Source organism: Cryptosporidium sp. chipmunk genotype I (genome assembly GCF_004936735.1).
Source record: "Cryptosporidium sp. chipmunk genotype I strain 37763 chromosome Unknown contig_1, whole genome shotgun sequence".
Taxonomy (NCBI): domain Eukaryota; phylum Apicomplexa; class Conoidasida; order Eucoccidiorida; family Cryptosporidiidae; genus Cryptosporidium; species Cryptosporidium sp. chipmunk genotype I.
The window spans coordinates 78,306-92,070 of NW_027125604.1; the positions used below are offsets into that span (position 1 = coordinate 78,306).

At 31.8% G+C, this 13,765-nt stretch overlaps 6 protein-coding genes across 6 annotated transcripts; 3 read left to right on the plus strand and 3 right to left on the minus strand.

Annotated features, from left to right (window-relative positions):
- Positions 1-1,029: 1,029 nt before the first annotated feature.
- On the plus strand, positions 1,030-3,477 carry ELE39_000027 (uncharacterized protein; the record flags this gene model as incomplete). Its single annotated transcript, XM_067344793.1, has 1 exon — positions 1,030-3,477. The coding sequence occupies one exon, from the start codon at positions 1,030-1,032 to the stop codon at positions 3,475-3,477; it is 2,448 nt and encodes an 815-aa protein (XP_067200815.1).
- A 52-nt stretch (positions 3,478-3,529) lies between these two features.
- On the minus strand, positions 3,530-4,230 carry ELE39_000028 (arabinogalactan; the record flags this gene model as incomplete). The annotated part of the gene is made up of 3 exons (XM_067344794.1): positions 3,530-3,615; positions 3,698-4,111; positions 4,191-4,230. 3 exons carry the CDS (start codon positions 4,228-4,230, stop codon positions 3,530-3,532), a joined length of 540 nt encoding a protein of 179 aa, XP_067200816.1.
- A 1,286-nt stretch (positions 4,231-5,516) lies between these two features.
- ELE39_000029 (uncharacterized protein) lies at positions 5,517-6,524 on the plus strand (the record flags this gene model as incomplete). Its single annotated transcript, XM_067344795.1, has 1 exon — positions 5,517-6,524. The coding sequence occupies one exon, from the start codon at positions 5,517-5,519 to the stop codon at positions 6,522-6,524; it is 1,008 nt and encodes a 335-aa protein (XP_067200817.1).
- Positions 6,525-6,867: 343 nt separating this feature from the next.
- Positions 6,868-8,580, minus strand: ELE39_000030 (MOZ SAS family; the record flags this gene model as incomplete). The annotated part of the gene is made up of 1 exon (XM_067344797.1): positions 6,868-8,580. One exon carries the CDS (start codon positions 8,578-8,580, stop codon positions 6,868-6,870), a length of 1,713 nt encoding a protein of 570 aa, XP_067200818.1.
- A 445-nt stretch (positions 8,581-9,025) lies between these two features.
- Positions 9,026-11,401, minus strand: ELE39_000031 (uncharacterized protein; the record flags this gene model as incomplete). The annotated part of the gene is made up of 1 exon (XM_067344798.1): positions 9,026-11,401. The coding sequence occupies one exon, from the start codon at positions 11,399-11,401 to the stop codon at positions 9,026-9,028; it is 2,376 nt and encodes a 791-aa protein (XP_067200819.1).
- Positions 11,402-12,518: 1,117 nt separating this feature from the next.
- Positions 12,519-13,640, plus strand: ELE39_000032 (pantothenate kinase 4-like; the record flags this gene model as incomplete). The annotated part of the gene is made up of 1 exon (XM_067344799.1): positions 12,519-13,640. One exon carries the CDS (start codon positions 12,519-12,521, stop codon positions 13,638-13,640), a length of 1,122 nt encoding a protein of 373 aa, XP_067200820.1.
- Between the last annotated feature and the right edge of the window lie 125 nt (positions 13,641-13,765).

The following is a 13,765-nucleotide window of genomic DNA, read 5'->3' on the forward strand; positions in this document are numbered from 1 at the left end:
AGAAAAATGATAAAGGGAAATCTATTTATAAGAAAGACAAACTATTATCAAAAATCAAATATTTTTAAAAGAAAAAAAGGGAAGATCACTTTACAAACCCCACTTTTCATATTACCTTCATCTTTTGATTAATTCCATTTTTATTTTATATCATGAATTCTTATTGCTAGTAATATTATTCCACTAATTTATATTTCCTAAATCTGCTTTAATTTTAAAAAACGATAAAATCTTTTAATGAAGCTACAGTTAATTAATAAATAAATCAAACGAACAAATTAACCAGAGATTTAGAAAATAGGAAAAACAAAATAATCACTACTTAAGATTCATGTTCATTCCTTAATACTAGCAATACTCCCTCTAAAAAATAGTAAACACTTTGGCGCCAACAAAATTAAATAATTTTGATAAATTTGTGTGAAATGTTGGTAATTAGCTAATCAACTATTTGTAGTAATTAAATTAAAGTGGCGCGCAAACTACAATAAGTATTTCCATGTAATGTTAGTTTGTAAAGTTTAGGCGGGAGACTTGCTAATTACTGTTAAAGTCAAGAAAAATTATCGGAAGAAAAAAAGAAAAAAATAGTTTTAAAATTTATAAGGGGGAAAAAATTGTTAATTATATTATTTATGTGATTAATTAATAGAGAATTTAGTGACTATATACAGAAAAGAGGAAGTAGAGGAGGAAAATTGGTAAATTATAGAGCTGCTTTTTGCTGAAAATATTAATATATAAATTTTTTTTAAAAATTATTGTTTTAATAATATTTCTATAATTGAATTATTCATTTGGCTGGCATGGTAATCTAATACACTTGAAAGTGTGAATGAGATAAAGAATATTTAATTTTATTGAGATTGATAGTTTTTCAAATTCTTTAAATTCTATAATAAGTTTAAATAAAGAAAGAAAACCAATTTATTATTTTTGAAGAATTAATTATATTACAAATACCTAAATATTAATTCGATTCATTATAATTATTAGATAAAATAATTTCGATTTGATTTTGCGAATAAAATGTGGTATTTCGGAATATTTACAGCTTTATTATCGTCCATACTGGGTGGATTAGGTGATAATTTGATAAGATTAAGTTTTACTTTAGAAGAAGAGTTGAATCCTAAAGAAAGAAGACCACTCATTTTAAGGCCAATTTGGTTATTGGGAGTGTTTTTTTCGTGTATATTGAATGCAATATTGATAATAATAAGTTTAAATTTTGCATCAGCAATGATAGTAACTCCATTTTCTGGTTTACATATATTTTGGAGTATTATATTTAGTAAGTATATATTAAATGAAGAAATAAGGTCAAGGCACTATAAAGGTACAGGTTTGGTAATTTTTGGATTATTACTTATAATATTATTTGGTATTAAAGATGTACCAGTTTATAGTGTAGAAGAACTCAGTATTTTATATACACAACCAAAGTTTGTTTTATACTGTTTTTTAAATATCTCATCTATATTATTTTTTACATATTTGTCACTTTTTGGATTGGATGGGACTGAAGAAAATAAATACGAAAATGAAATGGATCCAAATAATACAAACACTAGTGCCAGAATCGAAAATAACAATTATAATTTGAATAGTAACGCTGGCAAGGATAATAAGAACAATAATGATAATAGAAAATCTAGTCAAGATATTATTATTTTAAACAAAAATACTCTGCATTTAAAAATTTCAAACTTGAGAGATTATTTAAGTAAAAATAAATATATCAAGTACGAAGAGAGTATTTCAGGAATGGAAGGCTCTGAATTAACTTATAATTCCCATGACAATGTAATTAGAGTATTGGACGTTACAAATGATCATAATGTAGATGATATATGTATGAATAGTAATTCTGATATTAAATACGGATTTGGGAGAGAGAATAGTGTAAATGAGAGTAAAAAAGGATTATATAATAAAGTGTTAAATTATATTAGTGTGATAGAAGAAAGAATTGAGATGATTAATTCATTATTCTTTGAATTAACAAAAGGTTTCCCAAGAGTTGAAATATCTACACCAATAAAAAGATTTTGTATTTGTTCAGTATCGGGTCTTATTGGAGGATATACAAATGTTCTAGTACAGAATTTGATCCAAATAATATTAATAGATGGAATATATGTTATTATTCACAAATTAACATATCAACTTTTATTTATGATATTTATTACAGGCTCAATACAATGGGCATTTTGGAATACTGCATTATCAAAATTTCAAGCAATTTTTGTGGTACCAATAGTTAATTCAGTATTAATAGCATCCAGTGGTTTTTGTAATTTAATGCTTTATTATGATAAACAATACGTTTCAAATTCAATTTTGGGGTTATTTTTCAAGTTTAATTTTCTACTTGGGCAATCTTTTATTTTAGTTGGGATTTATATTATAAGTAGAGCAAACAGAAGTATAGCAAATGAAAATAATGAATTGAAAAATAACTCACTCAATGAAGAGAATGTTTTTGATTTGAATGAAAATTCACAAAAATCGGATCCAATAAATAATAGACTTTACTTACTTTTACAATCTAAATTTTCTAATTTCTCTGAAATTGCCAGTTTTTTTAAAGTTAAAAAAGAAAAAATAAGCTCTTCTTTGGAAAGCCTTCTTGGACTATCTAGAAACCAAAATTTATCAAATAGCCATTCAACCTCTTCATTTTCTGGTATTAAATACTTGAAAAATATTGATCAACTCCATATTAATAATACTATTGTTCTTCCTCAAGAAGAATATAATGATAGTCAATCTACATGCATTCATGTGGACAATGGGCAGGCGGCAACTGCCAATACCGGCATTGAAGAAGAAACATCTCAAATTAATGTGGAAAAAAATTACTTGGCGTTCAATCATAATAATATAAATAATTTAAATGAGCAGGAAGAAATGGATATTGTAAGTCAGCAGATTGTTATGCCAGCTAATGCAGAATATCCTTTGAATATTTTAAGTCAACATGAGAATATGGCAGATGTGGAATATCACAAAAGATATGGAATAGAGTTAGAATCATATGTTTTGGATGAGTATGATATTGATGATTTTGAAATTCCTTTTTCAAACCAGGATTATACAGGAAGAGGAACGATGGTGTTGCAACAAGGAGGAAACCACAATTATGAAGATTATCTCGATGATCAAATAATTAATAGTCGTTCAGTGCTAAGTTTTGGAGATGATATATTGGAGGAAAATACTAAGAAGAATTACTATGAAAGTGATTTAATCATGTCCAAAGAAATTGAATATACCGAAGATTTCTCTACCACAATTACTAACACAACTAAAAATAAGAATAATAATACGGTTAATTTCGATTTAACTCATAATTTTCTAAGTAATGAAGTTAATACAGAAGCTAGTGATTTAAATATTGATTGCAATCCAAGTCTTTCAACATGTTCAACCAATTCTACTGTGTTAAATTCCGTTGTTAATAATGTTTTATGATTTACAACAAACAATATTTTTTAAAAATAAATTAAAGGATAACTTTTATTTATTATTCTTGAATATATATAACAGTAGGGTCAGTCTTGTCAATGTAAGCAATATTGCTACTGCTGCTGTTGCTTCTATTGTATTCATCTATAATTAATGTATTCGTAAGAGATAGAGGAAAAAATATAAATAAAATTTTTATATATATTCAAAATAATTAAATACTTACTTTCAAAGTCCTCTTCAGTTATTGCTTCCCTTGTAGCTTTCAAATAAATCTTATAAAATGATCTAACAAAAGTTGCACATCCTCCTTTATGAAATGAAATCCACCATTTTGAATCACCTGATAAAGGATATATGGAATTATTGCATGGCTTAACAAATCCTTCCAAGTAACTTGCTAATAATACTGGCTGTTTAAATTCCAAATCATAAACATTTTTAAGTGGAATACATAAAGATACAAAATTACTTAATGCATTTGTTGAGAGTTTGCTTCTTATTAATATAATTCTTTTATTTGTGACAAAAACATCGCCATGTCCTCTAAACTTCTCATTTATATCATCTAATCCAAATTTTACCGATTTTCTTGACATTAACATATATTCATCTCCCGATAGTGATGGTATTAACTCGCCTAAATTCGAATAAATATTAAGATTATAATTTATATATATATATATATATATGTTTTTATTTGCTTTAGATAAAATTACCTGTTTCTCTAAGATTGAAAAGTTCTGGATTAATTGCCATTATTCCCCTTTCTACTAGTAATTCTCAATTCTAGTAACACAATATACTCAATTTTTTTTTCTCCCTCAACTTCAATCTAAGTAGTTAGTTATTTATTATATCCGTTAAATTTTGAATATATTTTTTTTTTAATCAATTATTCTAGCTTAAGGTATATCTGCTTATTGTGAACTTATTTTAAGAACTTCCCTCATAAATTTGATTAATCCATAGGAAATAAAGAAAAGAAAGTCAAAGCTTTTGTTTACTTCCTGTGTAGATAAAAACGGAAAAAAATGTTAATATCGTCAGTAATATTAGTAATAGCAGAAATAACAGTATAATGAGTAGTAGTAGTATTAGTAGTAATAATAATAGTATTAGTAGTTTAGCAGTAGTTCTGATATTAATTTTACAATAAAATATAAGAAGAAAAAAACTTGAATTTACGGGCTATTTATTCGGTTTCAGTCCAACAATCACCACCCAAATAATTATTGTAAAATTTGTATTAATACTATTAATTTTAAAAAAAAAAAATATTACAATTAGAGTAAATTCAAGTTTCTTAACTCTCAATTACCTCAATTATTAAGAAACCAAAATCTTATCCAACTGAATAATTTCCACTCATTTATTCAAAGAATTTTTTCTTTCCTTTTTTTTAATACGATAATTATCTTAAGTTATTTAAGTTCCTATTTTTCGCTTTTATAATTTTCTGCACACCAAACGTAATTATTACTATAATTTTTTCCTGTTCAGTTCCCGCCTAGACTTTAATTGAGATAAAATTTATGAGAAATATACAATTGTGCAATAATTAATAGTGGAGTGAATGGAATTTAAACGGTTAGTGTGAGTTAATATAAGTTGTTGTGTATATGTATAGTGTTTTCTTAGAATATTTGTTAAAGTTAGTATTTTTAAAATTTGGAAGGCAATTTCTGTATTTTATAAAGCTGTGTATGTAAAAGTATTGTAGATAGGATAGATTATGTGAGTAATATATACATATAATTGGAATGACTAACAGTCTAAAATGTATTTTAAAATGCCCACAAGATGAAACTGTTTATTTCGATTTAATTAGAGTACATAATATGGCAGGCAAATAGACTTAAACAAGTGGGGAAAGACTGAACAAAATATGTGGAATTTGAAGCCGGTGTGGGAAGGAAAGAAATATAATTAATTAATTAATTAAAGTTGCTCAAATTAGTCGCTAAAAGGTAAATAGGAACAAAATTGTGAAATTTCTGGAATCACAAACTTAAAGAAAATAAGAAATAATACTCTGACCCAATATGGCAATAACCAGAAGAAGAGGAGCGGAGGAAAATAGGCCTAAGAGTACTCCCTCTAGATCAACCAGAAGAAATAAGGAAGAGGAAGAGGAATTTGGCCTATTGGAAGTGACTAGAGAAAAGGTATATAGGATTTCATGTTTATTTAAAAGTATGATACCATCTCGGGGATTATTACTTTTTTGGTTATTTTCAGCCCTAGAAAGTAGTTTTTTCTATATATACGTATCATTATTCTCCCCATTTCTTAGACCTCTAGTATTTGAGGGACAGGGTCACAAAATATTAATGAGTTACTTGGGAGGTCAGAGTTTCTTTCCCTTACTTCAAAAATACAAGATAATAAATCACATTGACCAAGTTTTTGGATGGCTAAGCACTTGGGAACAAACAAACCAACTAAGATTTTTAGCATTCTGTTCATCTTTCATTTTTGGATATGTAATTTATAGAGGATATGAAGTCTGCCCAACTTACTCAATGGTGAATTACTACCTTGGTAAGTATCCAAGTTTTGGAATAATGATGGGTTCGGTAATATCTTCCACATTGGGAGGAGTAATGGGTGGGATTTTGTTATTTTATCTTGGAAATGAGTATCAAATAATCCCAAAGTACCTGCTTGAGGGTTTGAAGCATGGGGATTACAGTCTTTTCCCTCTTAGTAGCTTTTTCGGAGAAGCTCTACTTTCTTTCCTCTATAGTCTTGGAGTTAGTGTTGTTTGTAGGGTTGGGCCAGGGTTTTTTGGGGCAGCAGAAATCTCCTGGTTTTCAAACGCCAATATTGGTATAATTGCCAGCTCCATGAGGGCTCCTGGAAACTTATCTCTAACCTATTCTGCTCTTTATGGTGCTTACTCTGGAGATTATATAGGAGCCACTATACTTGGAGCTGCAAATATCACAGGAACTATGTTAATGAATTTCCTTTTGATGTTTAGAGGAAGCTCAATCGCAAAAAAGACCCAAGTCAAGCGTAAGACATCAACCAAATCCAAACAAAAGTAATCGTTTGTAAAATACCCGTTTTCCCTAAGTACTCATCTATTATTTTGTTTTTCATTTTCCTTTCCTTTGCCTATATTATATATTTTTATATAAATTTTTTGATTCTAAATAATGAGTTCTACGGCCTTACGAGCATTACACGTAATTTGGCCATAAATCAATGCATCCACATTATGTGGAGTACCGGTATAAGGGGGAACTGGTGGTTGTGGAGAGCATGTGCATGCAAGCAAAGAGTTATAATACAATGGAAGAGAATGGCAAATAGGCACTAAAAAAACAAAATCACGATTTGAATATAAAAGAAAAGTTAGTAAAACAAATAAGTATATATATTTGAAATTTACTGGATAGCATTACATTCGAAAGGAGCCAAAAAGTTTTCATAAGAAGTGTAGTTAATTTTGGAGAGGTACATCTGTGTAGCAGGCTTTCCAGTTTTTTGGAGAAGCTGGGGAATCAGCTGTATAGGAAGGAAAACGAAGCTTTCTCCGTTGCTAAGAGACTTTAAGAGTCCAAACTCATTGAAAGTCATAAGAATATCATTGCATTCAATTCTGGTCATCTCGCTCAGCTGTTGGACAGTAATAAACCTGGTATTTGGACAGCAACCAATGGAAGGACACGAAGATTTATCAGTGTTTGCATCTAAATTCATCTTCCTCTCCTTTTGTTTAGAGGCTCTGGTAGTTCTCTGAGTGGATTGAGTTTGAGGAACAACGTCCTGGAAGTTACTTATAGTTGCAGCTTGCTTTAATAATGACTTATCCTGAGTCTGGCTCTTCTGGGGTTTGTTCCAAAGAATCACGTCTTGGGAGCCATCCATTAAAAGTTCTAGTAAAATATAACCCCAATAAGAGATATAAGAGACTCTACCAAGATCTGATAGTGGTCTTTCCGGAGAACCTGGCTTTTGTTCGAGGTTTGAAAGACAATATGAAAAGTTAATTAAATACTTTCCGTACCCCTTACGTTGATACTGAGGAAGAATCATTATACAAGAAAGATTATTCTTGCTGAACTTTTCTTTTGAAAAATATCCAACAATGTGATAACCTTTATCATCACATTCAGTAAGGACATAGAACAAGAATAAATGTACAGAGTTGTACAAAGTTTTATGGTCCAAGAAAAGCTTGGAAAGGAAGCAAAGATTTTCACAGTAAACCCTAGCAAGCCTCCCATCAACTTCGAACATGGAAAGACCGTCCTGTCTGACCAACTCATTTCCCGGGGGATAAAACATAATACAGCACCTCTGATGTCTTGTATATTCATCAGAATGTGCAAAGAACGAAAGGCAAAACTCGCATATATACAGAATGTCAACATTCTGTACTTCTTTAGGATATGGAGAGTAGTACCAAGTATCAACAACAAAAGGCCCCATCGCAATTTTGCTAATTGTTTTTACTTTGGTTAATTCTTCGTGTTCCTTCAGGTACTCTTCGTCCATTCCTTCGTGTGCTATGTCATGATAATAAGGAATCTCTCCAATAATGATGTCGTCTTTTGCAACAGAAATATCTGAAGCTTTCAGTTTTGGTTTTGGGGGATCACCAGTTGAGCTAGAGGCCTCCAAATGTTGGCTTTCATGGTCGTGCTTCGGCTTACTATGCGAAAGAGGTAGGTATTCATTTGGAATAACTCTCAAAGATTCCCACGTTAGCCAACAATCTAATCTACGATCTGTTCCTTCCCAGTGAATGTAGTAGTCATAGTTCATTGCAGGGTTTGTATTGCTTCCCTTTAGTTTTGACCTTCTTCTCTCTCTACAGTGCACCACTAAAGCTGGCCTCCAGATTCTAATGAGATTAGAACTTGAATGTTCCATACCTTCTGGAAGTCTTAACAGAGGCTTTCCCAAACTCTTCTGTGTTGACTTTTGTCGGTACTCACACCCCATTATTTGTGTCTTAGGTAGTAGTGCCCCCGGAAACTGCTTCATATAAATATCAAGCCCAGACATTCCTCCACTCTTCTTCTGTTCGCCAGAAGACACCTTCTGGCCTTTTTTAAGCACCTTTGTCGTATCATCCTTGTTACTCTTTGTCATCCACACGAAAAATCTTTTCTCTTTTAATATAAGGTAAAAAATAGCCTTCCCAATAGTCTCTTGACTTCTGGGTAACTAACTGCTGAAATCCTCCTCGATTTTAATTAATTATTTCCAGTTTTTCCCTCTGATTTTTTAAAAAAAATCACACCAAGAGTCAAATATTATCTCACCTTTCCTGTGCCTTTCCTTACCTTAAATACCAGTTTGTTATAAGCTTTGATCAAATTTCATAAGGAGTTACCGCCCAAATTGCGTGTTTAAAGGCGGGAACCCCGGCTAACCAAGTGGGGTGGCCACGAAAAAAAAATCTTCCGAAAATAGTGAATATAAGGATTAATTGAAGTAATACTTATAAATTGCTAAAATACTTTCGGTAGTTAGATTTCCCTGATGTGCATATTTTTGCTCGGTATTAGTCTTAGATGTTTAAATAGGCTATAAATTATAGGAAAGAACCGTTGATGGTGTTCGAAACCTCGGCAATAATGGTCGAATTGAGATTTGGGTTGTTAATGAAAGGATGGCAGGTGTCGGAGACTGCGTGAGCGAAAAAAATATCCATCCAGCTCGAAGAAAGACAAGAAATCACATCTACATTCTGAATGTTCCCAGATGTATGGCCTTCAAGGAGCTTTTGACAATATAAACAATATAGAGATACTAAAATTTGAGGTATGGCATTAGGGTTTAGTGACAAAATCATCTTAGCTGCATCATCCAAGATTTCATCATCCGAATATGACTCATAGAAAGAGCAGTCCTGGCAAAGTTGATCTTTTAAACAACTCAATCTTGTAAGACTATCACTATTGAAATTGTACGAAGATTCCCAAATTCGCTTTTCTTGATTCCAAGAAGGAGAGAGAAGAGTCCAGAATATCGGGTTAATGTGTTGAGAAAACTCAATCATTGTCCTGAAGAACGGAGGAATCTTTAGGTTTGAGCCTTGTCCTGAGAATTCCGGAATTAGTTGGGAAATTGTTTCCAAAATCCCTCTTTGGGGGTAAAATTCGGTTATTAAAATAAGTTGTTTGTTAAGAGGGACATATTCTGTTGGATCGGAGTCCAACATGTATTCTTCTGGGAGCTTTTCTTGAAACTTATACTGGGAGTATATATCCCTTTTTTCAGCTATTATATTTAGAAACAAAGTCGGAGAAACATTCACAAAATGCTCCAAAATCATCCAAGTGAATATTTTGTAATTTTTGCCTTCAATTCTTGCCAGCTCTATAAGTAGAACGATCTTTTCTAATAGCAAAAGCAGTTGCTTTAAAGATGTTTTGGGTCCGAACGACTTCTGGAGCTCTAAAGTTGCCTGGTTAAATCTTTCCACTATAAGTTTTCTGGAGAAATCAATCTGTTGATCTTTTGAAGGCACTATCTGGCCAATGAAATCTCTAATTAACTTGAGAAACACTGTAATTGATTCGTCCATGCTCCAGTCTGGAATATATTCATTAAGAAAACATTGTCTACACTTGCAATCACTTGGTTCCTCATTGCACATAACAAAAATTTTGTCTGCTTCTGTTTCAAGGTTATCTGATACATACTCAAATAAAAAAGGAATCTTATTTGAAATCAATGTCAAGGCTTTGAGGACATCATCCTTTAAGTCTGGGGAGTCTGAGCACTCTTGTAAGTATATTGCAGGGTCACAAAGATCGGTCTCTACCAACCAAAGAGCATAATTCATTAAAACTCTGGATCTTAAATTTTTTGACTTTAGTTCCAAAGGTACTTCCTCAAGAAGACCCTCATAAAAGAGAGGATCGAACAAATGTACAGCAAGAAACGGTCCATACAACTCTGATGATTCGTATACATGGACAATAAATTTGCTTAAATCTCTTGAAAGTAAATATAAAGCTCCAAGCTCATGCTCTAACATATCTTGGGGTGCTTTTCTGAGAACAGATGATCTCTTATTCTGCGATAATCTTGTCACAGAAGAGTTGAATACAACCGCTGGAGAAGTTTCCTGGCTTAAACAGTCCAGGTAAATTGATAGGAACTGAGGAAAGTTGTCCAAAGTTATTCCAGAAACATACCTTGAAGAAAACATAAAAGCCTCTAACCAAGAATCAGAACAATCCTGAATCACACTCCCATTGCCAAATAAACCCTCTAGAGAAGTCTGAACCACCGCTGGAAGACTACTCTTCAAAGATTGAAGCTCTTTTGTCAGACTTCTGCTAATTGGATGAATGTTCTTTGAATGGTGGTTTAGTAAATTACTCAAAGTAAGTATAAATTTATTGTTCGGAAACAGACTCCAAAGAGTGGAGTTAAATAGTTCAACCTCTCCCAATAATAGAGCCCTAGTAAGAAGCTTTCCAAGCCTCTCCTCTGCATGCATAGCTTCCGATACCCTACCAGTTTCTTGCAAGTCCAAAAAGTTGTCAGAAGCCTCAGTTAACTGTCCAACCAACTGAGAAACAGAATCTCTCATTCCATACTTGAGGTACCATTTAAACAAACCATTTATTAATTCATCTTCATCAGAATAAAATACTACGTAGAACAGTTCAAATATATACGCACTGAAGAAAAACATATCCATGGATTCCTGAAGCTCGCCAGGATTCCCTATATAAGCACTCAAATTACCAAATGATTCAGAAAACACACTCTTCAAGCTGGAAACATACTGCTCCAAAGATTTAGATATTGCTTGGTCGCTCTTGTTCCTTAATGTTGTGCTGGCTTCATATTGGAAAGTCTCAAAAACGTGATGCAGACTCCTTGCCATCACCTCCATCAAGGCCATCTCTGAAGTATCTGGATTAAAACCTTGATCGTCCATTATGCTCATTCTTCCTTCCAACTTTCTTTCCTTTTCTTCCAAATGCCCACAAAGATCAGATTTCAACTTTCTAATTCTATTATCTGCCTAATCATATTAACCCGTTTGGGCGGGAAACCCCTAATTTATAGTCCCACAATAAATAGAATTTTCCAGGCCTAAGTTTATTAGTGTTCAAGCTTCGTTTTGGACTAAATGTTCTGAGTTTGGACCGATTAATTAGGTTCCATGGAACATATTGAATTTATTACTTAAGTAAATCTTTCGTTATTTAGCTATCAGTGGTGTGAAGAAGTGTATTCTACAAACATTTGGATTACACATTTCGAAGGCCAAGCTTAAGTAAGTACCTAGTTTCAAGAAACTTAAGGATTGGTTAATTAAAATTTTCTATTTCTTTTTTATCGTTCTGAATTGTAAATTTGCTTTGTAGTTCTTTTCTTATATTCTCAAACTCCAGTTTTGTTATATTTGCTACAAACCTTCAAGAGGTAGAATAGGTTTGCTTTTTCTATATAAGTATTAGAATCCGGTGAGATTCCCTACGGTTTATGTGGCTTAAATCCGCTAGAAAGCCCATTTAAATCCTTACATTTTAATTAACTCCATTTTATTGGTTGAAATTTTTTAAAAAAATATTGTGAAATTTAACCAAAGTTTGGATAACATTCATATATTTGTTTAATTTTCTAGTACTATATTGTTAACTTTTACCATTAATTTGTTTATATACTGTTTAGTTCATTAAAGTTAGCATCTTAAACAGTGGTAGCTCCAGAGTTGTGCAATCTGCTTTCCGATGTTTGATTCTCATTGGTAAATTATCCTCTTATAAGGCAAATTAACAAAATTTGTTGTATTCCCATCATCTTCAATACTTTTTTATTCCAATATTCCAATTATTATTAAGCCATGCAATCTTGGCGGTAAATGTGCAAGAATAATAAATACTATTCTTTAGGAAATAATAAATCAAACAAAAGAATTAGTGGAGTTTGGAGGAATGTGAAGGGTAAACATTGAATTGGATATTTCTTTACTTGTAATTCACTTAGATATTAACTGTGGGAGAGTACTAAATTATAACGAGTACAGAGTAGAATTTCCTTAATGAGAATTAAAAATAATGGGTAATTCCATAGGGGTTGAGATTTTTAGGAGCCAAGTTGATATTTGTATAGCAGTAAACGACTTAACTTCCAGGAAAGAAAAGACTTTGTTGCTTGAAAAGATAATTAAAAGGAATGAAATGAAAGAGAAGTTTGTACTATTAGGAGGGTCATTAGATGATATAGAACTTGAAGAATCTGTCAATCAAAGATTTTTGTTGATATTTATTCGGATAAGTTTTTCGGATTTCAAGAGATTGATTTTAGAAAGTGTGGAAGAGCTCCATGAAAAGATCAGAATTTCAGTAATGGTAAAAAATAAAGAAAATCAAGACAGTTATTATATATTAAAGGACAGCTTAGGTACAGACTTTGAAAGGCTAGAGGTTGTTTTGGATGAAAGATCAGATGCTTTTGACCCAGTAAGGATGCTTAAATCCAACTTTGAGCTTGAAGATTTTCTGGAAAGATATACATTTAAAAGCAACTTCATTAAAACTTTGGGTATATTTAATTGTCTGGATGAGCAAGAACCCGTTCAGTTTCATGGATTAACTAACAATATCATAGATTTGACACACTTCATTCACATCAACATTGGTAAATCATACACTGAGTTCCTCCATTTTACGGAAGACTCCTACTCAAAAAGAGTTGGAGGCATTGAAATTGGGGAATACACTCTCTGGGGTCTAGCAAAGATCTTAAACCTTAATATAGAAAGCATGGAAGATATTGACAAGGCCATTTCTATAGGCAATATTCAAAACTGTGATTTGATTGTCAAAGATATTTATGGCCAGTCTTATCCTGAAATCAATCTGGAAGGGGATTCTGTGGCCTCTTCCCTGGGAAAACTACAGTTTCTTAACCACGACCAGAAAAACTTCTCTCCAGAGGATCTAATTAAGAGTATTGTCATCCTACTTACGAACCAGCTTGTCCAAAAAGGAATACTACATTCTCAAATTCTCCAAGAAAACAATATTATCATCTCTGGATTTGTCACTAGCTCCCCAAAGATTATGGCAGCTATTCACAATACCTTCCAAGCCTTATCTGCGAGATTTAATGTATTTTTTATCAAGTCAATTATTAATACTGCATGCATTTGCCCCAATTTCGAAACTAGCTACTAACATCACTTCCTTCTTCTGCTCACACTACACTTCTAGTCTTAAATATTCAATATTCCCACTTTTTTCCTTTAAACCTCTCAACCCTTCTTCTATTCTTCTCGCTTTTTGTCCTTTTGTTTTACATT